Source organism: Rhizoctonia solani, chromosome 8 (assembly GCF_016906535.1).
Source record: "Rhizoctonia solani chromosome 8, complete sequence".
NCBI classification, from domain to species: domain Eukaryota; kingdom Fungi; phylum Basidiomycota; class Agaricomycetes; order Cantharellales; family Ceratobasidiaceae; genus Rhizoctonia; species Rhizoctonia solani.
The window spans coordinates 1,735,307-1,759,976 of NC_057377.1; the positions used below are offsets into that span (position 1 = coordinate 1,735,307).

Below are 24,670 nucleotides of genomic sequence, written 5' to 3' on the forward strand. Positions count from 1 at the left end.
AAATACTGAGTCAAGAGTGAATGACTGCGAGGGTACAGTATGGTATTTGGCCAACGTCATTCACGCTCGCCTTTTGGGTGTGTGTCTATCGAATCCTGGCTCGTCGGAGTGATTTGACCTGTTTTACGACCAGAGTTTGCTATGCGACCAGTCTCCGGGCTCATCGACGGATGAGACCTTACCAAACAGCTTTCGTATCTCGATCTCCATAATGATCGTTCTATCATATAGCCAGTCAGTCAATTGGAGGCGTCAAGCAACTCGTACCAAGTTTAGGCATGCTGGAGGCCAAGCTCCCGTCCATGTTTGATTCTATGCCTTGCCGAATCGGATAGCCTACCAGAACACAGTCTCGGAATAAGTACCCAAGTTGAGCTTAACCTTGACTGAAATTCGTGGAAGCGACGTGATACACTTGTGGAAACTTGGAAGCGCGCTCACGTAAAGACTCCTGCCTTCGTCTGTTACAGTTTTCGACCTGCAGATCAGGGTCCGTCGATCGCAAATAACCACTCTCGATCGGCACTTTTTGCTCAACATACTGCGTTTATACCACACCCACACTGTTTCTCCGATTCTCGGACAGCGGTTGATAGTGCGAGGACCATTGACCGGGGACCACCGAAAACTTGGGTTTGTATGTCATTCTCCTGCCGAGTATGTGGGTGCGTGCGATTGGTACCGACAGGATTAGTCATGTAAGTGATCGACATGCCGGCTTTCATTTCGACTTGGTCGATCCTGTACCTTGTACTCGGTGCTATGACCCACCATGGGTCAGATGTGCGTGGCGTGGGCGTTGGAAGGACGACTCGGCTGGGTCAGCGACTCGCTGTAAGGAATACCAGATATTCGTATATTTACTCTACTATACGCGAATCCCTTACATAATCGAGTCGGCTATGCTCACCCGACTTACCACCTCGGCCCACCTTCGCCTTCTTTATTGTTTGTATCTGATTTCTAACTATATACTCTCGTTTGGTTTATTCCGCTTACTCATGTACGAACCCCGTTGACCTTATAAGGTCCCGGGGGGGATCTTCTGATAACTGTCATTACTTTCAACCACAACAATCGAGTGTTTTACGGATTGTCATTACCTCGGCGACACGGTCGCCATCGACGTTCGTATTTACAGTAGTGGACGATAAGTGAAACCTTACATTTTTTGACATACTAATTACAACACTCGTATCGAGTTTATACTCGACGAACTTCGAACGACAGAGTGACGGGTTGGCCTCCGTTGCACTGTCCCATTTTACTTTATTTTAAATCTCTTCAATTGCTGATCGATCACAGAGAATAGTACGTACTGAACATGAGCAGGAGGTTGCGCAGCGGACGCAACTACGACGCATCCAAGGTTCCTACCGCCCCCAAGAGGCGGGCCGATAAGCGCATGGCTCCGAAAGCAGCCAACCGCGTGGAACCCAAGACGTCGAACAAGACCACTGATGAGCAAGCGATTGTACCAGCAGGAAGAGTACAGCTCACCTTTGGCACCATGCCCCAGGGCGCAAGAGAGCCAGGCGAGCGCATGGTAGTGCTGGGTGTTGGGAAGCGCCAGGGAATAGCCTTCGCCGACACCGAGGGAGTCAAGTTATCTCCCTCGGCCTATATGGCCCTCACGCAACGAGCCCCACCTATCCGGAAGGTGTTGAGCTGGCCGTTGCCGATTAACGAGGCCCGCCGAGAAGCGGATGCCCCCATGAACAGGGAAGCGACCTCAGAACGGAGCGTCGAACTCGTCGAGCGAGCGTCGGTCGAGCGGACAAGCGCTCCCGCATATGCTGACGACCAGCGAACAACTTCGGAAGTCCCTACGACCCCCAACATGGGTGCGGAAAGTAGGAGGGAATCGGACGACGAGATATTCGTAACGGCTAGGACGAGTCGTGTACTAAATGAGAGCATCGTCCTGGATGATGACGGCAAACCCGTGTTAGCGCAATACATAGTCAATGATGAGAGGGAAAGCGAGACACCTTCCAAGAATAGTAAGCGCAAGCGTACCCGCCGTAAGTCTAAGGGTAAAGGCAAGGAAAAGGAGCTGGATATCAGTGTCAGCACCGAATCCAAGTCCACGGCTAATCATGAGGGCCTCACCTGGGACGAAGAGGTACGCCGAGCCAATGGCGACGACGGGGGTCCAGGCGATGTTGAGGAACTACCAGACGTTAGCGACTGGATTAATCCTAACTGGTCACGATCGGATTACATACCCACGAGTGAAGGAGATTGTACCAAAGCTGAAAGCGGAAACGGAAGCGTTGAAGTAAACGCGCTGATATACAAGCTGGCTGACGAGTACGCATTTGATGATGAGGAGTATGCATCAGTACTCCGGAACCTGAGGAGCTCCGAAAGGTCAGAAAGTACTCACAGTCAGACGAGGGAGGCTGGCCCATCGAGACAACCGCGCGTTACAATCAAGGAAGTCGATAGCGGGTCAGAAGACACAACAACAAGTCGCACCAGGTCACACAAGAGTAAGGGAAAGGCAAAGGCAAAGGCTAAGGGCAAGAAGAGGAAACGTCCTAGCCTGGGAGCCGCATTGGATGACCTGGAAGGGACGCGGGAGCATCACATACGACAAACAGACCCCCAAAGCACGCCAAACGCATACAGGGGCGGGGGATACCTGGAGGGTATCATAGAATCAACCCTGGCCAGGAAGTCTAGTAAGACAACCCAAACGGATATGGGGAAGGCCAGTAAACTCAGACGCGAGGAACAACGACGGGCGCGGTCGACCAAGAGAAGGCCCCTGCCACTGTCTGAATCATCCAAATTGTCAGAGACGGATAGCAATGAGACTGAATCCACGCATACAAGCAGGTATGGAGGTGGGGGACCACCAGATCCATCAGATAGTGGATCCAAAACAGCCAACTTGTCCAACTCAAGTTGGACCAAATTGTTGGCACGATTGCGCAATGATAACTGTTGGAGGAATAGACGGCTGGAGGAATTAGTTGCAAAGCTCAAGAAGCAAAACAAGAAACTTGAGCAAAAGGTGGTCACGCAAGCGCAATCAGGATACAAGGCACAGTCACCCAAGACGTATAAGGGCAAAGCGGACATTGACAAGCTGGATATGTTCATATTCAGTTACAACCTATACGTCAGTGATACTAGATTGAGTGACAGCAAGGCAGTGCTCACTGTCAGCCAATTCCTGGACGACAAAGCCGCGTCTTGGTACATGTTGAATGTTGCACCGGACCCCGGAAGCTACTCAATGGAATCAATATATGTCAGACTATATGACTACTGCTTCCCACCAGATTTCAAGGACGACATGAGGAAATTGTATAATGAAAAGAAGCAGGGAGACTTGGGCGTGCAAGATTATTTTGCCAAATTGGCTTGCTTACAAAGACGCTTACGGGAAGTCACAGACCACCAACATGTGCTGAGAGTTTGGGACGGTGCAGCCCAATATATTAAAGTGGGGTGGGCACTCAAGGGCATGAGACCGGAAGCAACTACATGCAAAACATTGCAAGAAACAGTGCTGGACATAGAGCGCGCGCACAAGTACAAACAGTCAATTGAGAAATTGGGGAATGACAAATCGGGATCAAGAAGGAACTGATTGCATAGTCCTTTGCAAAAGCATGACCGTGCTTCTAATTACAAGAACCCGGGGGACAATCAAAGCGGCGGAAACCGCGGCAATAACAAAGGGACTGGATACAACAGTAACAGTAACGGTAACCGGCAGAACAAGCGCCCAAACAAATACATGCGCGGCGGACAGGCAAAAGGCTGCAAGGGACAGGAGAACCAGCAAAGAAAGCTTACCAACAACAAGAAAGCCAAATTGAGGGCGGCTGGTGTCACAACTAAGCTTGGACCTATGATACAAGTGGGTTTTAAGTCCATGGCCCTATCACCAATGGACTATGAAACAAAGAGGGGCGTCAAAGGCCCAAGGGGTATGGTAAGGGTAGAGGGCAACAAGGCCTGGGTTATGATGCTTAAGTAAGGGCACTGATGCTCAACTAGGGAGCAGGGCACAGGGATGGGTGAATGCTTAGGTGAATTGACAAAGAGGTCAAGTCTTGCTGTTTAGCAGCAACTTGACCTGGTTTAAATACATGAGAAAAGCCACACCAAAACCAACAGTACCAAACAACAAGTCATTTTACAATTTCACATCATATATCAAATATGTCACATGATCTTGATGAGTCATAAATATATACCAAAAAAGGAAACTATCTTGGAAAAAAGGTAGAAAATAGTAGAAAATTATGTCATGCCAACAAAGGTCATGACAGCTGGGCTCTGTTTTGAATGCAAACAATTGGGTCACCTGTCCAAGGATTGCCCAAAGTTCCACAAGGCCAAACCATTGCATGTCAACGCAAACGCGGTTAAAGTATGCCCCAAGAGCAAGGTCAGGGTGTTGTTGGTCATGCTCAAAGAGCTAGACAAACTCACCAGGCTGAAGGAAAAAATCAAGATCAACGCAGTGGACGTCAGGCGGAAGAACAAAGAGCCGGGACCAAAACATGTCAAGCAAAATGCTATCAAGGTTAAGGACCACACAAGGAAGGTCCCAAACACGCTGATAGTTGAAGCCAAGCTCAAAGGCAAGTCTGTTTGCGTACTGCTAGACTTGGGATGCCAAACTGACATAGTATCCACAACCATTGTTGACCAACTCAGGTTACCAACAGTGAAACTCATGAAACCACTGCAAGTACAGTTGGCAATGGCAGGGTTGCGAGGGACGCTACATTATGGTGTAAAAGCTAGAATAGAGTACCAAGGAATTGATGAGTATTGAGACTTCAATGTGGGGAATTTAGACAACTACAATTTGATATTGGGAACACCATTCCTATTCCAACATAGCGTACAACTAAGTTTCAATCTGTCATAACCTCCTAACATATACCATTGAACTTGCACGATTTTTCTGATATTTTTAGTATTTTTAACGGACTTGTTATCTTTTGTTTTTCAATCACGTGATCTCGGCGCTTATTATGCCAAGATGCCGCGCCAAGATGCCGTGCCAAGGGCGCTTAGGAGAAATCCACGCTTCTGCGCAGCCCGCAGCACGCTTCTCATCTCACACATGAACTTCTTTTCTCACAAGCACAGACCATGTAGATAGTGCGCTCTCTTCTATATATACTGCAGGGAAATCACTTGGAAACCCCAAGTCAATTTTACCTTGTCTCTTGCCCACTAGAGAAGGTAGTCAGCCAGCTAAGTAGCCGGCCCTCAGTAGAATCAGAAGCACTCACCCCTTGATTAACTCATCACACCTCCCAGGCCTAAGGCCCCCTTGTCGACAGAAGATAGTAGTAGAGCGCCCCAAGCACTGTTAGTATAGCCTTTAGTAGTTAGATTACATAAACAAGTGTAGTAGTACGGCCTCAAGCGCCCGCCCACTAGTGTGTACCCAACCTTACAGTTGGCGTACAACACAATCCATACGGGGTATACATTGGGTCTACAAAATCCCTACCACTCAATGGGGAGCAAGTCATACAGATTAATTTGTTGTCCGCGGACATTGTTGGACTGCAGATGGCTGAACTACGTGACATGCTCAGAGACAAAGCGGCAAATGTGTGCAAGCCCAAGGATGGTAATACACCCCTACCACCTTTCCAAGCAATAAACCATTGCATACCATTGATAGACAAGCAGAAGATGTACCGTTTCAGACCCTCAAGATGCCCGGAGGCGCTGAAAGGACAATTTGAGTCTAAGGCAAGAGAATACTTGGGATTGGGTTGATGGAAGCATAGCACCGGCTTGAACGCAATACCAATGTTATTCATACCCAAGAAGAAAGACGGAAATATTGAACTACATACAGTATTAGACAAGCGTGAACAAAATGCAAATACAGTGAAAATGGCATCACCATTGCCATTACCCAAAGATATCCTTGCAGAAGTCAGTAGGCATAAGTATTGAACGTTACTGGACAGGAAGGACGCTTACAAGCAGATTTGGGTGGTACCCAAAGACGTGCATAAGACGTTGTTCCACACACCTATGGGGACTATGGTTAGTCACGTAATGCAGCAAGGGGACTGTAACGCAGGCGCAACATACCAAGCGCTGATGAACCATATCTTTGCGCCGTATATAGGAGTGTTCATGTTTGTATACCTTGACAACATAGTAATATTCTTGGATACGTTAGAAGAACATGTGAAACATATACGTACCATATTGGGAGTACTCAAATGCAAACGGCTATTCCTGAGCCCAAGTAAGATGCAATTCCTTGCAGAGGAATTGCGTATACTGGGGCATATAGTTGACGAGAAGGGGATCAGAATGGACCCGCATAAAGTTGACTTGGTGTCCAAGTGGAAGACGCCTGAATCAAAAGAACAATTAGCTAGCTTCCTAGGTGCGGTTGGATACTTAGCACCAAACTGCCCAGGCATTTGCATACCAATGGCACCGTTGGCTAAGAGAGCAAGCAGTGACACACCTTTCAGATGGGGGGGTACCAAGGAACGCGCCTTTTGTGATACTGTCCTAGACGTCTATAAGGACGTTGAGGAGGTGGGCGCTTGCGGCCGGGTGTGACTAAGTAAGGAACCGCGTAAGGCGGTGAGCAAGGTACCTACAACGACAACCAACTATACTACGGTGCCAAGGCCTGTAAGGGCGATGACAAGCTAACTAGGTACAGTGTAGAAGCCGCTTAAGGCAACGTGGGACTAGTGAACTAAGTAGTTGCTGGACCTGAGGTCCTTGTACAGTGATGGGATGCAACAAGAGGTAATTGACCTGGGTGTTACCATGGTTGGTTGGCCTCCTTATATATTACAGAGGTGAACTAATTACAAATACAATATATGCAATACCATAACCAATAAGAACCCCAATCCGCAGTCGGCCTTACTCATGCATACGTGTCACTGACGTGTCATAGTGATGTCATCAGGTGGAGGTGGCTACGTATGCTGAGGTAAGCGCGGATGGGGACGTGGCTCGGCGCTTAGCGTCTGATATAAGCGCCGAAGTCACGTGATCAAAAATGTTGTCCGTTTGTCTTTGTTTAAAATTGAGAAAATGGGAATAAATTCCCTGGTATCGAGTGTGTCTACGACAGATACAATTAGGTTGGTGGAAGAGTTCTGCAATAGACATTGTGTGGCATTGAGATATGGCAAGAATGAGCCCCCAATATATCTGATCACAGATGCTAGCTTGACAGGGGCAAGCGGACTGGTAAGCCAAGGAGAAGAATGGCCAACAGCACAGGTTGCTGCGTTTTGGTTGGCCAAGTTCACCACAGCTCAGCAAAACTATTTGGTCACCAATTGGGAAGCGTTAGCAGTGGTGTGCTTGCTGGATAAATTTGGACCGTTACTTCACGGGGTTGAATTCACAATACTCAGTGACCACAAGGCACTCAAGTACCTACAGACTCAGAAGGATCTTAACCCGTGACAAATACAAATGTCAGAGAAACTGAGTCAATTTAACTGCACAATTAAATACATTGAGGGATCAAAAAACGTCCTTGCAGACGCTCTATTGCGGATGTATAGTGAGGACAAGAAAGGCACTGAACATGCAGAAAGCAAGTTTGTGCCAGACTACAAGGAGGAAGGCATCATACGGGACGCACGCACGCGTAACCCATCAGTGACCCAGCCAGTAGTGACCGGAATGGCGGCCAAGGTGGCAAGCAAGAGCCAGACCACGTTGGCAGGTGTCCAACGGAACCCGGAGCGCAAAAGAGTGGCCCTGGTTTGCTACAACCCAGAAATACCGGGAAGAGCAGGGCAAAGGACCAGGGCACCACGTAACCAAGGAAATGAGCGCGTGAAAGAAAATTGGAACCCCAACATACGTGATGAGTTTGTTGGGGAACAAATTTTGGAAGAGGACCCAAGAGAAACCAAGCCCAACAAAAGAGAAGAAACCTCACCAGCAAGCATTGAGCTGGAGGGCGGGAGTTGGGCGGACAACAAACAGGACAAGTGGGACCTGCTGGACCGCTCAGATCACTGACAGATTACAACGCTGGTAAAAGAGTTAGACGTGAATGAGGCAATAGCAAACGGCTACCAGAGTGACAAGAATTATGCAAGAATAGTGAATGAACCATTGCGTTTTGCTCAATTCAAGCTACGCAACAACTTACTATATTTCACAGAACACGGTAGGACGTACCCTTGCATCCCAGACACCATGGTTGGGGAATGGCACATACGGATGTTACTGATATCACACGCGCACTCAATAGTGTCACACCTAGGATACAAGAAGACATACGCATATATGAGGGAAAGCCTATATTGGAAAAATATGGCTAAAGACGTGGAGAGATTCTGTGCAGCATGCGTGTCTTGCGCATCATCCAAGAAGTTGACTCAGAAACCGTACGTGTCGTAGACACACTCTATACCAGGGAATTTATTCCTATTTTCTCGAATTTAAACGAAGACAAACGGACTACATTTTCAATCACGTGATCTCGGCGCTTATATCATACAATAAGCGCCAAGCCACATCCCCACCCGCGCTTATTCACCACACGTAGCCACCTCCACCTATGACGTCATCATGACACGTCAGTGACACGTATGCATGAGTAAGGCCAACTGCAGAGCGGGGTTCTTATTGGTTATGATATTGCATATGGTTGTATTTGTAATTAGATAGTCCTGTAATATATAAGGAGGCCAACCAACCATGGTAACACCCAGGTTGATTACCTCTTGTTGCATCCCCACTTGTACAAGGCCTTACAGCCAGACTCACTAAGTAGTACTACAACGCCTTAAGCGTCAACTCCGCTGTACATATGTAGCTTGCCATTGCCCATACGGCCTTGGTCATTGTTGTTTAGTAGTTAGACGTTGTAGGGTAGACCTTGCCGCCTTAAGCGGTACTAACTGTACATCCACACGGCCACAAGCACCTGCGCCCTTGACGTCCTTACAGACGTCTAGGACACTAGGTAATTGACCTTAAGTCAGTTGCAAACTGTGCCCACCAAGCACACCCACTTAGCTCAACAACAAGAAGACCCCTAGTACTAGCACCAGGGAAATCAGGTGATTGGGATTGCCTTTTGCTGTCAATAATCAAACCAGCGTTGTCCCCACCTAGTACCAAATTGCTATAAGGCTAATGGGTTCTAATTGTCCGCATACCACCAGTCGCTGCACCATTTGTTAGCAACCCTAGACAGCCAATTGTCCTAGACGTCTGTTAGGGCGTCAAGGGGGGTGGCGCTTGTGGCCGCAACGTACAATGAGAAGGTTGCTTAAGGCAACGACAAACCTATCTACGGCAACGAGCAGCTATCCTACGACAACAAGACCGCGTAAGGCGGTGACAAGCTATCTAAGTACAACAACAAGACCGCTTAAGGCGGTGTAGACTATCTAAGTAACTAAACTAAGTATTTACTGGGCTGTAGGGCCCTTGTACACTGAGTAGGATGCAACAAGAGGTAATTGACCTGGGTGTTACCATGGTCGGTTGGCCTCCTTATATATTCTATAGTAGTGCTAATTACAAATACATTATATCCAATACCATAACCAATAGGAACCCCGCTCTGCAGTTGGCCTTACTCATGCGTACGTGTCACTGACGTGTCGTAATGATGTCATCAGGTGGAGGTGGCTACGTATGCTGAGGTAAGCGTGAATGGGGACGTGGCTTGGCGCTTAGCGTATGATATAAGCGCCGAGGTCACGTGATCGAAAATGTTGTCCGTTTCCCTTTCTTTAAATTCGAGAAAGTGGGAATAAATTCCCTGGTATCGACTGTGTCTACGACACTGCCCCCCCTCTAAGGGCCTTGGCAGCGCCGAGGACCTTCTTTTTCATTTCTTTTTCGAAATTTTTTAGGATTTTTTCGGCGTTCTTGAGGTTTTCCCTTGGTTCCCAAGTGTTCTCCTCTGATCCATAGCCCTTCCATTTTACCCTGAAGAACCATTTCCCGTCCCTTTCTTCCATGTCCGTGATCCCTTCGACCTTGTATTCTTCCTCTCCATCCACGGTGACCGGTGGAGGGCAATTTTCAAAGGCGCGTCTGTCATCTCTCTTGACTTTTGACAGGAGTCCTACGTAGAATACGTTGTGGATGCGCATGGTTGGAGGTAGTTTGAGTTGGTAAGCGCGGTCAGAGATTTTTTGGGTAACCTTGAATGGCCCTAAGCGTTGTTCCGTTAGCTTTGGGCTCAGGGTCTTGAGGTTTACGTTCTTGGCATCAAGCCATGCTTCTTCTCCAACTTTGAATTCTACTGGGGCTCCGTATTCTCCGTCTACCATTTGCTGCTTGGATTGTTGTAAAGCAGATTCCACTTCCTTCCATTGTGCCTCCATTGTTTCAGCTAGGTCATCTGCTTCTGGTACGTTGGTAGGGACGTTGGATGGTGTCAAATTAGGTTCCCACCCGTATAGGGCTTTGAATGGCGTTTTTCCCGTGCTACTGTGGACTGCGTTGTTGTAGGCAAATTCGGCCATAGGTAACCATTTAGTCCAGTCCCGTTGGTTAACCCCTGAGTAAGCCCTGAGGAAATGCTTGATGGATGGGTTTACTTGTTCCGTCTGACCATTGCTCTGGGGGTGATAGGCGGAGGAGAAATGAGGGTCAATGCCTAATCGCTTGTACAGGGCCCGTAAGAACTTGTTATTGAAAACCCTGCCTCTGTCCAATATGGTCTTTTCCGGCATCCCATGGCGCTTCCATACATGTTCCAAGAACAACTCCGCAAGTTCAGGTGCCTTGAGTTTTTTGGAGCATTTAACAAAGATGCCATACTTGGTGAAGCTGTCCACTATGACTAGGATGGAGTCACTGCTTCCGTCCTTTGGTAAGTCTACAATCATGTCATAGGAGACGTGTTGCCATGGCCTGGATGGGCGTTTGAGTGGCTGTGGGGGGATGGAAGCGTACTTTGGTTTTTGGATTTGTTGGCAAGTCTCACAGGAATCCACGTGCCAGTATGTATCTGCTTGGATGCCTGGCCAATAGTAGTTGCGTGAAACTAGTTCTAGAGTACGCTGCCTGCCAGGGTGTCCTGCCAGGGGACTATCGTGGAATATCCGTAGTAAATCCGTCCTTAGAGAGCCCACATCAGGGACCACAATACGTCCTTGATAGAACAATAGGCCTGCCTCCATTTTGTAATCCTTAAATGCGCGTTTGATAGAAGGTGGGGCTTTGGACTCGTTTTGTAGGAACTGTAGGATTTCTTCCAAAGACTTGTCCTGATCGAGTGACAATTCAATCTGGCGTTGTAATTCCTTCTCTGGCGTGACTAAGGCTACGTTGGCAAATATGGATTCTGGAAGCATGGTTTGGTCAGCGGGTGGGATATTGGCGTGATCAGAACGGCGTGAAAGGGCATTGGGTTTTCCTGACTGCTTTCCAGGGCGGTAAACAATTTGGAAGTTGTAGCCTGCTAACAGTAGGTGCCATCTAGCGTGCCGACGGTTAAACGTCCGGGACTCCTTCCAATACTCCAAGTTGCGGTGATCAGTGAACACAGTGACAGGATGAACGGTTCCTTCCAAGAAGATACGCCAATACTCAAAGGAGCGGATGATAGCTAACAGCTCCTTGTCATGGGTGTCATAGTTCTGTTTGGCGCCCTTGAATGACTCAGATAGAAAACCTAGTGGGTGAAGGCGGCCGTCTTCCTGGCGTTGGCTGAGTATGGAGCCTAGTGCTGCCCCTGAGGCGTCTGTTTCTAGGAAGTAGGGCTTGGACGGGTCTGCATGACATAGTATGGGTGCGTTGGTAATAGCGTCCTTTAACCCCTGGAAGGCCTCTTGTTCTTTGATGTCCCATTTCCAAGGAGTGTCCTTTTTGACTAGGTTGTGTAGCGGCCTAGCCATGTGACTAAAGTTGGCAACAAAGCAACGGAGGAAATTGGCGAATCCCAGAAATGATTGGACTTCTTTGACCTTAGTGGGTACCGGCCATTCTTGTACCGCCTGGATTTTGAGCTTATCCAGACTAAAACCCTTATCGGAGACAATAATCCCTAGGTATTCAACAGAGGTGACGTGAAAGGTGCATTTTGATGCCTTGCAGAATAACTGGTTATCCATTAACCACTTTAGGACTTCATGAACATGCTTTGTATGGGATGCGTCATCCTTAGAGTAAATTAGGATGTCATCAAGGTAGATGATGACGCATACGTCCAGTAAGTCTTTGAATAGTTCATTCATGAAGTGCTGGAAAGCGGCAGGGGCATTTGTTAGGCCAAAGGTCATGACCAGGGACTCATAGAGGCCATACTTGGTTCGGAACGCGGTTTTCCATTCGTCACCTTTAACACGGACATTGTTGTAACCCCATCTTAGATCTAACTTGGTGAAGACCTTGGCACCACAGAGCTGGGCCATGAGGTTGTCAGGACGGGGTAATGGGTACACGTTCTTCTTGGTCCGGTTATTGAGGCGGCGGTAGTCTACAACCAAACAACGGGAACCATCCTTTTTGGGTACAAACATAACGGGGGAGCTAATGGATGACTTGCTGGGGCGGATTTTCCCAGCTCTGAGTTCGTCCCTGAGCCAGTCCTTGAGTGTGGCGGACTTGGCGTCAGTCATGCTATACAAAGGAGAGTTCAATGGGCCCTCTTTGGTAAGTTCTATCCCAATGTCATAGTGCCTGTGAGGTGGGAGCTTATTGAATTCCTCCTCTCCAAATACTTTAGCGTATTGATGGTACTTGGGGGGTACTCCTTCAAGGGGGTTCTTGTCTGCTTCTTCCTCCTCGGCAATAGCTGCGTGTTCCGGTGGTGTGTGGGGGAATGAGAGGGTGCGGGAATTCCAATTGATCTTGGGGTTATGGGCCTCCAGCCATTTGATTCCTAAGATGGCGGCGTGTGATCCGGTGTTGCAAATCAGGAAGGTCTCGGTCATGCATTTGCCATCAAATAGGAAGGTTAGGTGGGCCTTTTTCCAAATTTTTCCAGCCTGGGGGCTCGACCCATTGAGCATAGTTACGGTACGTGGTTGGGGAAGGTCTATAAGGGGTAGGCGGAGTAGTTCCGCGGTTCAAGGGTGAAGGAATGATGAGGTAGCGCCTGAATCTATCAGGACTTCTATGGTTTCCGCTTGCTTCTCTGGTCTGACTGGAATTGTGAAGAGGGGTTTATTTCTATACGACTGCAATATATTACAAAATTCCAAAACAGCACCAGAGTCCTTGGGGTCCTTACGCGCAGCAGCAGGTACCCTTACTCTTTTCCCAATTGGTACTCAGAGTCTTTGCCAATCTTGGCCGTTTCTTTAGCTTTCCCTTTATCCTTGATAGGGGTAGCCTTCCAGCCTGTGCGGCATTCCGCAAACTTGTGGCCCATTTTGCCGCATTTGATGCAGGCGCCAGCGGCGCGGCGGCGATTTTGTTCCTCTTCCGACACAAAGTTTGGATTGTCGGAGAGCTTCTTAGAACCAGTGCTTGACTGGCTGGTACTTGTCCCCCTTGCGGGGTTAGATGGTCTGCTAGTCTTACTATCCTTTGGCGGATGGCTAGCACGCTCCTCACGGAGGGCATTATCAATGACAAGTGCTGCGTTTTGCAGCTCTAGAAGGGTGCGGGGGCAATGTTTGCGGGTTGCAATTTGGCGGCTGACCTCCCAATGGAGGCCGCGGGCAAACTGGCCTTGAAGGGCTGCGTCGTTCCAGTCCAGTTCCATTGCCAAGGTCCTGAACTTTGTGATATAGTCCGCGCATGTGCCGGACTGAGTGAGGGTGGTGATCTTCCGCTTGGCGGCCCTTGTGGCGTCAGGGTCACCAAATGCTGCCAAGAACTCCATTTTGAATCCCTCGACCGTTTGAATGATTGCTCAGTGTGACCCAAGCTGGTCGAGGTGGGGGTGGGCCCAGGCTCCTGCGGAATCCTTCATGTTCATTAGGAGGAAGGATAGGACCTCTTGGTCCGTAGGAAACATGCGCAAGTTTAGCCGGGTCCATGCCAGCATCCTTGTGAGCCATTGTTTGGCTTCACTCCCAATCTTGCCTGTATAGGCATCTGGGTGGTCTACTTTGACCGGGTTAGGATAGGAGGGGACTGGAGCCGGTGGAGGAGGGGCAGGTGCTCCAATGGGGGATTGGAGACATGGAGATAAAGGGGGAGATGGGACTTGCGGGGGCACTGCTCGGACCGGAGTGGGTTGGGCAAAGGTGGGGAGCCCCTTGGACGGTTCAGGCCAGAAGGAGACCCAACTAGTCAATCCAATAGGGTTGGCTTTTGGTAAGGGGCGTGGCGTTGCTTCCACGGCCAGGGGCTTGGTGTCTTCTGGGGTCCGTGGCCCGTGGAGTTGGAGGCTTCTAAGCCCACCCTTGACAGTATTGACGGCTTGAGAGATGTTCTCAAGGTTGGTGCGGGTCTCAACCCCTGCTTCTTGGACTTCTTCCACCTTTTGTTTGAGGCTCTTGATTTGACCAAGGAGGCCAAGGAGGAGTCTTGTGATTCGCTCAAGGGATACTTCCCCAAGTTCGACATAGGGGGTTGCCGGAAGGTGGGGTCCCAGCTCCCCTTGATTGATTGGGGAGCGGGTTCGAGAGGCTGGCCGGGAATGGGTTGCCATGGTATGTGTTGGCGGATAGGAGCGGCCAGCGTGGGAAGATGCCCGGGACAAGGAGCAAGTGGGGGTGCGCAAGGTAATGATGGGCAAGTGAGGGGGAGTGAGGGCTGTGTAGCCAGGGGTGCCTATATCAGGACTTATGAGTGCTTTACTACTTGAACGCTAAACCTTTGTCTCAGCCAACCTAGCGTTGGACAGTCCTTTCAACCAATCAACAGCCGTAGGCGGGCGTGATGTGGAGCAGGGTTTCTGCAAGCGGGTGGATCAACTGTCTAAGGTCGCAGGTAGAGGGTGCAGCGACCTGGGGTATGTGGGCAATAGGAGTATTCAGCCTTATAGCAATTTCCTACTACGTGGGGGTGGGGGAATTTTGATTATTCTTTCCCGCAAGGTAGCCCCGATCACGTGATTTTGGTTGTGCTAGTACTGGTACTCTTCTTGGTGGTTGGGACTTAGTGGTGGTGTACAGAACGGTTTGCAACCGACGTAAGGTCGATTACCTAGTGTCCTAGACGTCTGTTAGGGCGTCGAGGGGGGTGGCGCTTGTGGCCGCAACATACAATGAGAAGGTTGCTTAAGGCAACGACAAACCTATCTACGGCAACGAGCAGCTATCCTACAACGACAAGACCGCGTAAGGCGGTGACAAGCTATCTAAGTACAACAACAAGACCGCTTAAGGCGGTGTAGACTATCTAAGTAATTAAACTAAGTATTTACTGGGCTGTAGGGCCCTTGTACACTGAGTAGGATGCGACAAGAGGTAATCAACCTGGGTGTTACCATGGTTGGTTGGCCTCCTTATATATTCTATAGTAGTGCTAATTACAAATACATTATATCCAATACCATAACCAATAGGAACCCCGCTCTGCAGTTGGCCTTACTCATGCATACGTGTCACTGATGTGTCGTAATGATGTCATCAGGTGGAGGTGGCTACGTATGCTGAGGTAAGCGTGAATGGGGACGTGGCTTGGCGCTTAGCGTATGATATAAGCGCCGAGGTCACGTGATCAAAAATGTTGTCCGTTTCCCTTTGTTTAAATTCGAGAAAGTGGGAATAAATTCCCTGGTATTGACTGTGTCTACAACACCAATCCACCCGCTTGCAGAAGCACTGCCCCGCATCACGCCCAACCACAGCAGTTGATCAGGGTAAGAACTGTCCAACACTAGGCTGGTTGAGGCAAGGGTTTAGCATACACATACAATAAAGCGCTCATAAGTCCTGATATAGGCACATACTAGTCCCCACACACCTTTCACCCTTACCTCCTGCACTCCCCGTTGTTCTTCCTCCTGGGCATCCACCCACGCTGGCCGGTCATACCCCACACATCCAATGGCAACCCGCTCCTGGCCACCCTCTTGAGCCCGTTCCCCTGTCAATCAAGGACAGCTGGAACCCCTCTTTCCGCCAGCCTCCCCTGAGCTCCGCAAAGTATCTCTCAAGCGGGTCATCCGCCTCCTCTGGGGACTCCAATCCCAAGTTGACTGCATCAAGCGGACCCTCTCAGAACAAGCCAAAATTAGCCAAGAGGTTCAGACCAACGTCAAGAACATCTTGCAAACGGTCAATACTGTCAAGGATGGGCTTGCCCAACTCCAGCACTCCCGGGGCCCCCACACCCCAGAAGAACAAAAACCTCCTGCGGTTGAGGAAACTCCCAGGGCCGCGCCCAAAGCCAAGCCTATTGGCAAGGCTCAACCATTCCTTGGGGCCCCAGCCCCTATCATCTCCACAGGGGCTCCCAGGCGCGACCCCCTCTCATTATTCAACCCATACCCTTCCTCCTCCTTCCCTTTGGGACCAGCTCCAGCCCCCCAAGGACCTCCACCAGCACCTATTGTCACCTTGGCGCAGCCTCCAGTCCCCTCCACTGTAAAGGTGGACCACCCAGATGCCTTCAAAGGCAAAATAGGGTCAGAGGCCAAACAATGGCTAACACATATGTTGGCCTGGGTTTGCCTCAACCAGAGGCAGTTCCCCTTGGACCTGGAGGTCCTCAGCTTCCTTCTCATGAACATGGAGGAAGCGGCAGGGGCCTGGGCCCACCCCCACCTGGACCAATTAGGGTCCCATTGCGCACTCATCCAGACCGTGGATGAGTTCAAAATTGAATTCCTGGCTGCTTTTGGCGACCCAGATGCAACCAGAGCAGCAGAGTGGAAAATCACTTCCCTCACTCAGACCAGCACTTGTGCCAAATATATCACCAAGTTCCGCACACTGCAAATGGAACTCAACTGGAATGACGCTGCACTTTGCGGTCAGTTTGCGCAAGGACTTCACTGGGAGGTCTGAAGACAGATTGCCACAAGGGAAAGGCAACCACACACACTGAGGGAGCTGCAAGATGCTGCCCTCATTATTGACAACGCCCTCCGTGAGGAACGCGCTAGCCACCCGCAACAGGGTAATAAGTCTAGCAAAACCACCACAACCCCCAACCAGGGGGCAAGTACCAGCCAACAGGCCACCAAAACCGGTCCCCTCTCTTCCAACCCCAACTACGTCTTGGAAGAGGAACGCAACCGCCGCCCTGCAGAAGGACTCTGTGTCAAATGCGGTAAACCAGGGCATAAATTTGCCGAGTGCCGGACCGGATGGAAGGCTACCCCAAAAGAGGATAAGGGGAAAGCCAAAGAAGCCGCCAAGATTGGCAAAGACTCCAAGTACCAATTGGGAAAAGAGTAAGGGTACCTGCTGCCGCGCGCAAGGACCCCAAGGACTCTGGTTATGTTTTGGAATTATGTAATATATCTACTGCACATAGAAATCAACCCTTGTTCACTATTCCAATCAAACCAGAGAAAAAAGCGGAATCACTAGAAGTCCTGATTGACTCAGGCGCCACCTCCTCATTCATGCACCCTCAAACCGCGGAATCACTCTGCCTTCCACTCATTGACCTCCCTTCACCCCGCACTGTTACCATGCTTGATGGGTTGAGCCCCCAGGCTGGCAAAATCTGGAAAAAGGCAGTCCTAACCTTCTCCCTTGACGGCAAACAAATGACTGAGACCTTCCTCATATGTAATACAGGGTCTCACACCGCTATCTTGGGATTAAAATGGTTGGATGCCCACAATCCGGAAATCAATTGGAACATGCGTACCCTTACCTTACCTCACATTCCCCTGGAACACGTGGCCATAGCCAAGGAAGAAGAAGCTGATCAGAACCCCCTCAAAGGAGTACCCTCTGAATACCACCAATACGCCAAGGTGTTTGGAGAAGAAGAATTCAACAAGCTTCCCCCTCATAGGCATTACAATATTGGGATTGAACTCACCAAAGAAGGCCCCCTCAACTCTCCTCTTTACAGTATGACAGATGCCAAATCTGCCACACTTAAGGACTGGCTCAGGGACAAGTTGAAAGCTGGGAAAATTTGCCCTAGCAAATCTTCAATTAGTTCTCCCATCATGTTTGTTCCAAAAAAGGATGGTTCCCGCCAATTGGTCATTGACTACCGTTGCCTCAACAACCGGACAAAAAAGAATGTATATCCACTACCCTGTCCAGATGACCTCATGGCCCAGCTCCATGGCGCCAAGGTCTTCACTAAACTAGATCTAAGATGGGGTTACAACAATGTCTGAGTTAAGGAAGGTGACGAATGGAAAACCACGTTCCGTACCAAATATGGCCTTTACAAATCCCTGGTAATGACTTTTGGCTTGACAAATGCGCCCGCCTTGTTCCAACACTTCATGAACAAACTATTCAAGGATCTTCTAGATGTATGCGTCATCATTTACCTCGACAACATCTTGATCTATTCCAAAAATGAAGCGGACCATACCCAGCACGTTCACAAGGTCCTAAGGCGGCTAATGGATAACCAATTATTCTGTAAAGCATCCAAGTGTACCTTCCACGTCACATCTGTGGAATACCTAGGGATTATTGTTTTGGACAAAGGTTTTAGTTTGGATAAGCTCAAAATCCAAGCAGTCCAGGAATGGCCAGTACCAACTAAGGTCAAGGAAGTCCAATCTTTCTTAGGGTTTGCCAATTTCCTACAACAGTTTGTTGCCAACTTCAGTCACATAGCCAGGCCACTACATAACCTGGTCAAGAAAGACACGCTGTGGAAATGGGACGTCAAGGAACAGGAAGCTTTCCAGGAACTAAAGAACGCCATCACCAATGCTCCAGTCCTCTGTCACGCCAACCCATCCAAACCTTACTTCTTGGAAACAGACGCCTCCGGCGCAGCCTTGGGTTCCATACTTAGTCAACAACAAGAAGATGGCCGCCTGCACCCATCAGGGTTCCTATCCAAATCATTCAAGGGAGCCAAACAGAATTACAACACGCACAACAAGGAGCTCCTAGCTATTATCCGCTCCCTTGAGTACTGGCGTACCTTCCTGGAAGGAACTCTACACCCAATCACTGTGTTCACAGACCACCGCAACCTGGAGTACTGGAAAGAATCCCGCACATTCAACCGTTGCCACGCACGATGGCACCTCCTATTAGCAGGATATAACTTCCAGATTGTCTATTGTCCAGGAAAACAGTCGGGAAAACCAGACGCTCTCTCACGCCGCTCAGATCATGCCAATATTCCACCCTCCAACCAGACCATGCTCCCTGAACTTGTATTTGCTAACGCAGCCTTAGTAACCCCCAAGAAGGAGCTCCAATGTCAAATTGAGGCCGCCCTTGATCAGGACAAATCATTGGAGGAAATATTACAATTCCTCCAGAATGAGTCCAAGGCACCTCCATCCATTAAGCGCGCCTTCAAGGATTACCAAATGGAGGCAGGGCTCCTCTTCTACCAAGGACAAATCATAGTCCCTGATGTTGGAACACTAAGAACAGACTTACTCCACATCTTCCACAACAGCCCCTTGGCGGGACACCCAGGAAGACAACAAACCTTAGAGTTGGTATCAAGGGATTACTACTGGCCCGGGATCTGTGCCAACACATACTGGCACGTGGACTCCTGTGAAACATGTCAACAGATAAGGAAGCCTAAATACGCATCAATACCGCCCCACCCCCTTGAGCTTCCTAGCAGACCATGGCAACACGTATCCTACAACATGATAGTGGATCTGCCCAGGGATGGAAATTTTGACTCAATCTTGGTCATTGTTGATGTTATAACCTCCTTACATATACCATCAGAATCGGACGAATTTTCTATTATTTGTAGTATTTTTTACGGACTTGATATCTTATGTTTTTCGATCACGTGATCTCGGCGCTTATTATGCCGAGATGCCGCGCCAAGATGCCGTGCCAAGGGCGCTGAGGAGAAACCCTCACTCCAGGCACGGTTAGGCCTGGGCTCAAGGCCCCTTTCAGGCCATCAAGAGGAACAGGGTTTGATTCAGAGGAAGAAGAGGAGCCCAGACGCCCCAAAAAGGAGCCTCGCAGCACGCCTAGGAGCCTCAGCTCCCTCACCCCCTTTGACACAGGATCCAGCGTAAAGCACCCCAAGATGGACCTCCCAGATCCCTACAAAGGAGAAGTCAGGGGCCAAAAAGCCACTCAATGGCTGGATAGGATGATGCTCTGGGTAGCCCTCCATCGTGATCAATTCAACAAGGAGGAACAAATGGTTGTGTGGATCCTATACCACATGACTGACAAAGCTGCCAACTGGGCACTCCCCATCATTGGGACGATCATCAAGGGCGAGGGAAATCCCCCTACCACCATAATGGCCTTAATGGCCAAATTCAAGGAAGCCTTTGCGGATCCCGATGCCAAGAGGGCAGCCGCCAGAAAGATTGCCGCGCTAACTCAGACCACAACCACGGCTGAGTACGTCACGGAATTCCGCAATCTCATGGCGGAGCTAGACTGGAACAAGGAGGCCTATATCGCGCAGTTCACGCGGGGTCTCCACTGGAAGGTCAAGGAACTGCTGTCTACCAAAGATAGCATCCCTGACAATCTCAAAGCCATCTTTGCAGCGGCAATTAAAATTGACAACATCCGCCGCAAAAATGAGGAAAACCGGCCAAAGAAGGTTCCTGCCAAGTCCCCGGCCACTACGGCCACCACTTCCACTACCACCACTAGGGTCCGCCTATCCAAGGACCCCAACTACGTCACTCCAGAAGAAAGGGACAGCCGCCGCGCCTCGGGCCTCTGTGTCAAATGCGGCCAAAAGGGGCATGGAATCAAGCAATGTCCCAACGGCTGGAAAGCCACAATCAAGGAGGTTGCCAAATGTTGTACACCACTGTAATGTGGGTACTCGCTAGTGGCAGGCGCTTAAGGCCGTAACTAATACAACACTGCTTATCTAATCTACTGTATCTAAGGCTATACTACCAACTGCGTAAGGCAGCGTTCTACTATCTAATGACAAAGGGGGCTTAGCCCAGGAGGTGTGGTGAGTGTAATAAGCGGGGTTAACTTCTGAACTACTGGGGGCCGGCTACTTAGCTGGCTGGGGATGTTCCTCCTCAATGGTATGAGACAAGGTAAAATTGACTTGGTGGTTCCAAGCAATTTCCCTGCTGTATATATAGACAGAGGCACACTATTTACATGGTCTGTGCGCGTGTGAAAAGAAGTACACATAACAAATGAGAAGTGTGCTGCAGGCTGCGCAGAAGCGTGGATTTCTCCTAAGCGCCCTTGGCACGGCATCTCGGCGCGGCATCTCGGCATAATAAGCGCCGAGATCACGTGATCGAAAAACATGAGATATCAAGTCCGTAAAAAATACTAAAAATAATAGAAAATTCGTCCGATTCTGATGGTGTATGTAAGGAGGTTGTAACATTGCCCCCCCCTTAAAGGCTCTTGGCGGCGTCACAAGCCTTTCTGAGTCTTGCCTGGTTGAAGCGCTTGATCTCTTCCTGGCTGTGTTCCAGTAGTTCCTTGGGTTCCCAGGAGTTGTCTTCTGGACCGTAACCTCTCCATTTTATTAAATAGAACCATTTACCCCGTTGTCGCTTGGAGTCAATGATTTGCTCAACCTCGTATTCCTCTTCTCCCTCTATTGTTTCAGGGGGAGGTTGTTCCGGGAATGGCTGGTTTGGGGATTCGTGGACTCTGGAGATTAACCCAACATAAAAGACGTCATGGATTTTCAAGGTCTCTGGTAACTCTAGACGATAGGCGTGGCTGGAGACCTTCTCGATGATTTTGAAGGGCCCAAGTCGTTTAGGGTCCAATTTATTTGAATTGGTCCTTAGTTCCACATTCTTCCCATCTAACCAGACCTTTTCGCCTATTGAATACTCCGGTATTATTCCTTTGTCCCTGGCCATCCATTCTTTGCTCATTCTGAGGGCTGATTTGGCTTCTTTCCATTCTTGGGCTAATGTGTCTGCCACCGCATCTGCTTCTGGGACGTTGGCTGGGACGTTGGAGGGATTCATTACCGGGTTCCGTCCATAGACAAGTTTGAAGGGCGTTTTCCCGGTTGCCGCGTGTTTGGCGTTGTTGTAAGCGTACTCAGCCAAAGGCAGCCAAGTGGCCCAGTCAGAATGGTCAGCGGCTACGTAGGAGCGTAGGTAAAACTTGATAAACTGGTTCACTCTTTCTGTCTGCCTGTCTGATTCAGGGTGGTACGCAGAGGAAAACGCTGGTTTGACTCCAAGCCGTTGGTAGAGGGCCCTTAAGAATTTCCCGGTGAAGGTAGTTCCCCGATCTGAGATGGTTTTGACCGGCAATCCATGGAGTTTCCAGACGTGAGTGATGAACAAGTCAGCAAGACCCTTTGCGGTGACCTTTTTGGAAGTTGGGATAAAATGTCCAAACTTGGAGAAGGAGTCAATTACTACCAAGATTGCGTCGTGTCCGTTAGACTTGGGAAATCCTGTGATGAAGTCATAGGAAATTGTGTGGAACGGGAAGGGGGGAACTTCTAAGGGTTTCAGGGCAATGACAGGGGCGTGAGCGCGGCGATTGGCTTGAAAGGTAGGGCAACATTCTACCCATTCCTTGGCGGATGACTTCATACCCGGCCACCAGTAGTTGCGGCTTAGGAGCTCCAGGGTTCTTTGCTGTCCAGGGTGCCCAGCCAGGGGTGAGTCGTGGAATTCCTTGAGTAGTTGTTCCTTCAGGGTTTCCAAGTCTGGGACAACTAGTTTACCGCGGTACCAGAGGAGGTCTTCTTCCCAGTCATAATCTCTGTATGCCTTACAAATTGAAGGGGGGGCATTGTCCGCATCTTCTGTGAGGAATTGGATAATGGGATCTAGGGATGGGTCCTCCCTAAGCTTGGCGCGGATCTCCGTGACAATTTCCAGTTCTTCTTCTGACGTGTTGGCAAAGACTTCTGCAGGCAACATGACTTCTGGCTCTGGTGTCGTATCAATGTAATCCAATCTTCTGGAGAGAGCATCCGGTTTTCCTGACTGTTTCCCTGGGCAATAGTGGATCTCAAAGTTGAAGTCGCTCAGGAAGATCCGCCAACGCGCGTGCCTTCTGTTAAATGTCCGTGCCTGCATCCAGTATTCCAGGTTTCTATGATCTGTGAAAACCTGGATTGGTTTGTCTGTTGCCTCAAGGAAAATTTGCCATTCCTCTAATGCCTTGATAATTGCCAGGAGTTCCTTGTCATGGGTGTCGTAATTTGCTTTGGCTCCTGAGAAGGATTTTGACATGTAGGCAATGGGATGTAACCGATTATCTGGGCCTTGTTGACTGAGTATGGCTCCCATGGCTACTCCCAATGCGTCCGTTTCAAGGTAGTAAGGGAGGTCCGGGTTAGAGTGAATGAGGACGGGCAACCGGGTCACAAGGGATTTCAACTCCTGGAACGCTACTTCCTCTAGGCTACCCCATGACCAAGGGGTTTCCTTTTTGGTGAGGTTATGGAGGGGGCGAGCCACGGAACTAAAGTTGGGGATGAATCGGCGAAGGTAGTTCACGAATCCTAGGAAGGCCTGGACCTGTTTGACTGTTTTAGGTCGGGGCCATGATGTAACGGCCTCAATCTTCTTCTGGTCCATGGAGAAGCCTGCAGGGGATGTGACAATGCCAAGGTAATCGACGGTAGTGACATGGAAGTGACACTTCGAGAGCTTGCAGAATAACTGGTTTTTCATTAGTCTCTGTAGGACTTCCCTAACGTGTTCTGGATGCTTTTTGGGATCCTCTGAAAAGATGAGGATGTCATCCAAGTAGATCACCACTGTGACGTCGATGAGGTCTCTGAACAAGTCATTCATGAAATGTTGGAAGGCAGCCGGGGCATTGGTGAGACCAAAGGGCATGACCAGATATTTGAATAGCCCATACTTGGTCCTAAAGGCCGTCTTCCACTCATCTCCTTCCTTAATCCTGACGTTATTATAACCCCAACAAAGGTCTAGTTTGGTAAACATCTTGGCATGCCTTAATTTGGCCATGAGGTCATCTTGCCTGGGGAGCGGGTAGACATTTTTATGCGTGACATCATTCAACTTCCTATAGTCGACTACCAATCTGAGAGAGCCATCTGCCTTTTTGACGAACATAACCGGGGCGCCTGCTGAGGAGGTACTGGGGCGGATTTTGCCTGTGGCTAATTCTTCCTCAATATGTTGCTTGAGGGCCTTGGACTCGGCGTTGGTCATACCATAAATTGGTCCAGGGGAGAGCTTGGCATCAGGGACAAGGTCAATGGAGATGTCATACTCCCTGTGTGGAGGGAGGACCTTGAATTCCTCTTCGCCAAAGACTTTAGCAAACTTGTGGTACTGAGGGGGGAGGTCTGCTAAAGGATCTAAGTCCGCTTCTTCTTCGGAGGCAATTTGAACTTGTTCAGGGAAGGATACTAGTCCCTGTTGCCAATCGATTAAAGGAGCTTCTGCCGTTAACCATGTCATGCCTAGGATGGCCGGTGTGTTGCCTATGGGGCAAACAAGGAAAGGGATAGTGTGGGAGTGGCCATTGGCCGAGACCGCGAGTTGAACCTGGTGCCAAATGCAACCAGTCTGAGATATAGTACCATCTAGCATTCTCACTACTTGTGGATTTTTGAGTAGGGTTTTTGGGATTTTGTATTTTTCCACAATTGAGGGGGAGATAAAGTTTGACGTGGCTCCTGAGTCGATGAGAGTTTTGAGGGTTTCCGTCGGTTGATTCAACATAGTCAGATCAAGATATAGTAATGGTTTTTT

The 24,670-nt window shown here is 49.3% G+C and overlaps 8 protein-coding genes across 8 annotated transcripts; 4 read left to right on the forward strand and 4 right to left on the reverse strand.

Annotated features, from left to right (window-relative positions):
- Nucleotides 1-1,324: 1,324 nt before the first annotated feature.
- RhiXN_09984 (uncharacterized protein) lies at nucleotides 1,325-3,604 on the forward strand (the record flags this gene model as incomplete). Its single annotated transcript, XM_043329800.1, has 1 exon — nucleotides 1,325-3,604. One exon carries the CDS (start codon nucleotides 1,325-1,327, stop codon nucleotides 3,602-3,604), a length of 2,280 nt encoding a protein of 759 aa, XP_043182634.1.
- Nucleotides 3,605-4,270: 666 nt separating this feature from the next.
- On the forward strand, nucleotides 4,271-4,804 carry RhiXN_09985 (Retroviral aspartyl protease; the record flags this gene model as incomplete). The annotated part of the gene is made up of 1 exon (XM_043329801.1): nucleotides 4,271-4,804. The coding sequence occupies one exon, from the start codon at nucleotides 4,271-4,273 to the stop codon at nucleotides 4,802-4,804; it is 534 nt and encodes a 177-aa protein (XP_043182635.1).
- A 2,654-nt stretch (nucleotides 4,805-7,458) lies between these two features.
- RhiXN_09986 (Transposon Ty3-I Gag-Pol polyprotein) lies at nucleotides 7,459-8,016 on the forward strand (the record flags this gene model as incomplete). The annotated part of the gene is made up of 1 exon (XM_043329802.1): nucleotides 7,459-8,016. The coding sequence occupies one exon, from the start codon at nucleotides 7,459-7,461 to the stop codon at nucleotides 8,014-8,016; it is 558 nt and encodes a 185-aa protein (XP_043182636.1).
- Nucleotides 8,017-9,791: 1,775 nt separating this feature from the next.
- RhiXN_09987 (Retrotransposable element Tf2 protein) lies at nucleotides 9,792-12,980 on the reverse strand (the record flags this gene model as incomplete). Its single annotated transcript, XM_043329803.1, has 1 exon — nucleotides 9,792-12,980. The coding sequence occupies one exon, from the start codon at nucleotides 12,978-12,980 to the stop codon at nucleotides 9,792-9,794; it is 3,189 nt and encodes a 1,062-aa protein (XP_043182637.1).
- A 239-nt stretch (nucleotides 12,981-13,219) lies between these two features.
- RhiXN_09988 (Retrotransposon gag protein) lies at nucleotides 13,220-13,798 on the reverse strand (the record flags this gene model as incomplete). The annotated part of the gene is made up of 1 exon (XM_043329804.1): nucleotides 13,220-13,798. The coding sequence occupies one exon, from the start codon at nucleotides 13,796-13,798 to the stop codon at nucleotides 13,220-13,222; it is 579 nt and encodes a 192-aa protein (XP_043182638.1).
- A 30-nt stretch (nucleotides 13,799-13,828) lies between these two features.
- Nucleotides 13,829-14,572, reverse strand: RhiXN_09989 (Retrotransposable element Tf2 protein; the record flags this gene model as incomplete). The annotated part of the gene is made up of 1 exon (XM_043329805.1): nucleotides 13,829-14,572. The coding sequence occupies one exon, from the start codon at nucleotides 14,570-14,572 to the stop codon at nucleotides 13,829-13,831; it is 744 nt and encodes a 247-aa protein (XP_043182639.1).
- A 748-nt stretch (nucleotides 14,573-15,320) lies between these two features.
- On the forward strand, nucleotides 15,321-20,796 carry RhiXN_09990 (Retrotransposable element Tf2 protein; the record flags this gene model as incomplete). The annotated part of the gene is made up of 7 exons (XM_043329806.1): nucleotides 15,321-15,356; nucleotides 15,499-15,522; nucleotides 15,972-16,842; nucleotides 16,930-17,266; nucleotides 17,350-18,133; nucleotides 18,185-19,476; nucleotides 19,905-20,796. The coding sequence occupies 7 exons, from the start codon at nucleotides 15,321-15,323 to the stop codon at nucleotides 20,794-20,796; spliced, it is 4,236 nt and encodes a 1,411-aa protein (XP_043182640.1).
- A 553-nt stretch (nucleotides 20,797-21,349) lies between these two features.
- Nucleotides 21,350-24,640, reverse strand: RhiXN_09991 (Retrotransposable element Tf2 protein; the record flags this gene model as incomplete). Its single annotated transcript, XM_043329807.1, has 1 exon — nucleotides 21,350-24,640. One exon carries the CDS (start codon nucleotides 24,638-24,640, stop codon nucleotides 21,350-21,352), a length of 3,291 nt encoding a protein of 1,096 aa, XP_043182641.1.
- Between the last annotated feature and the right edge of the window lie 30 nt (nucleotides 24,641-24,670).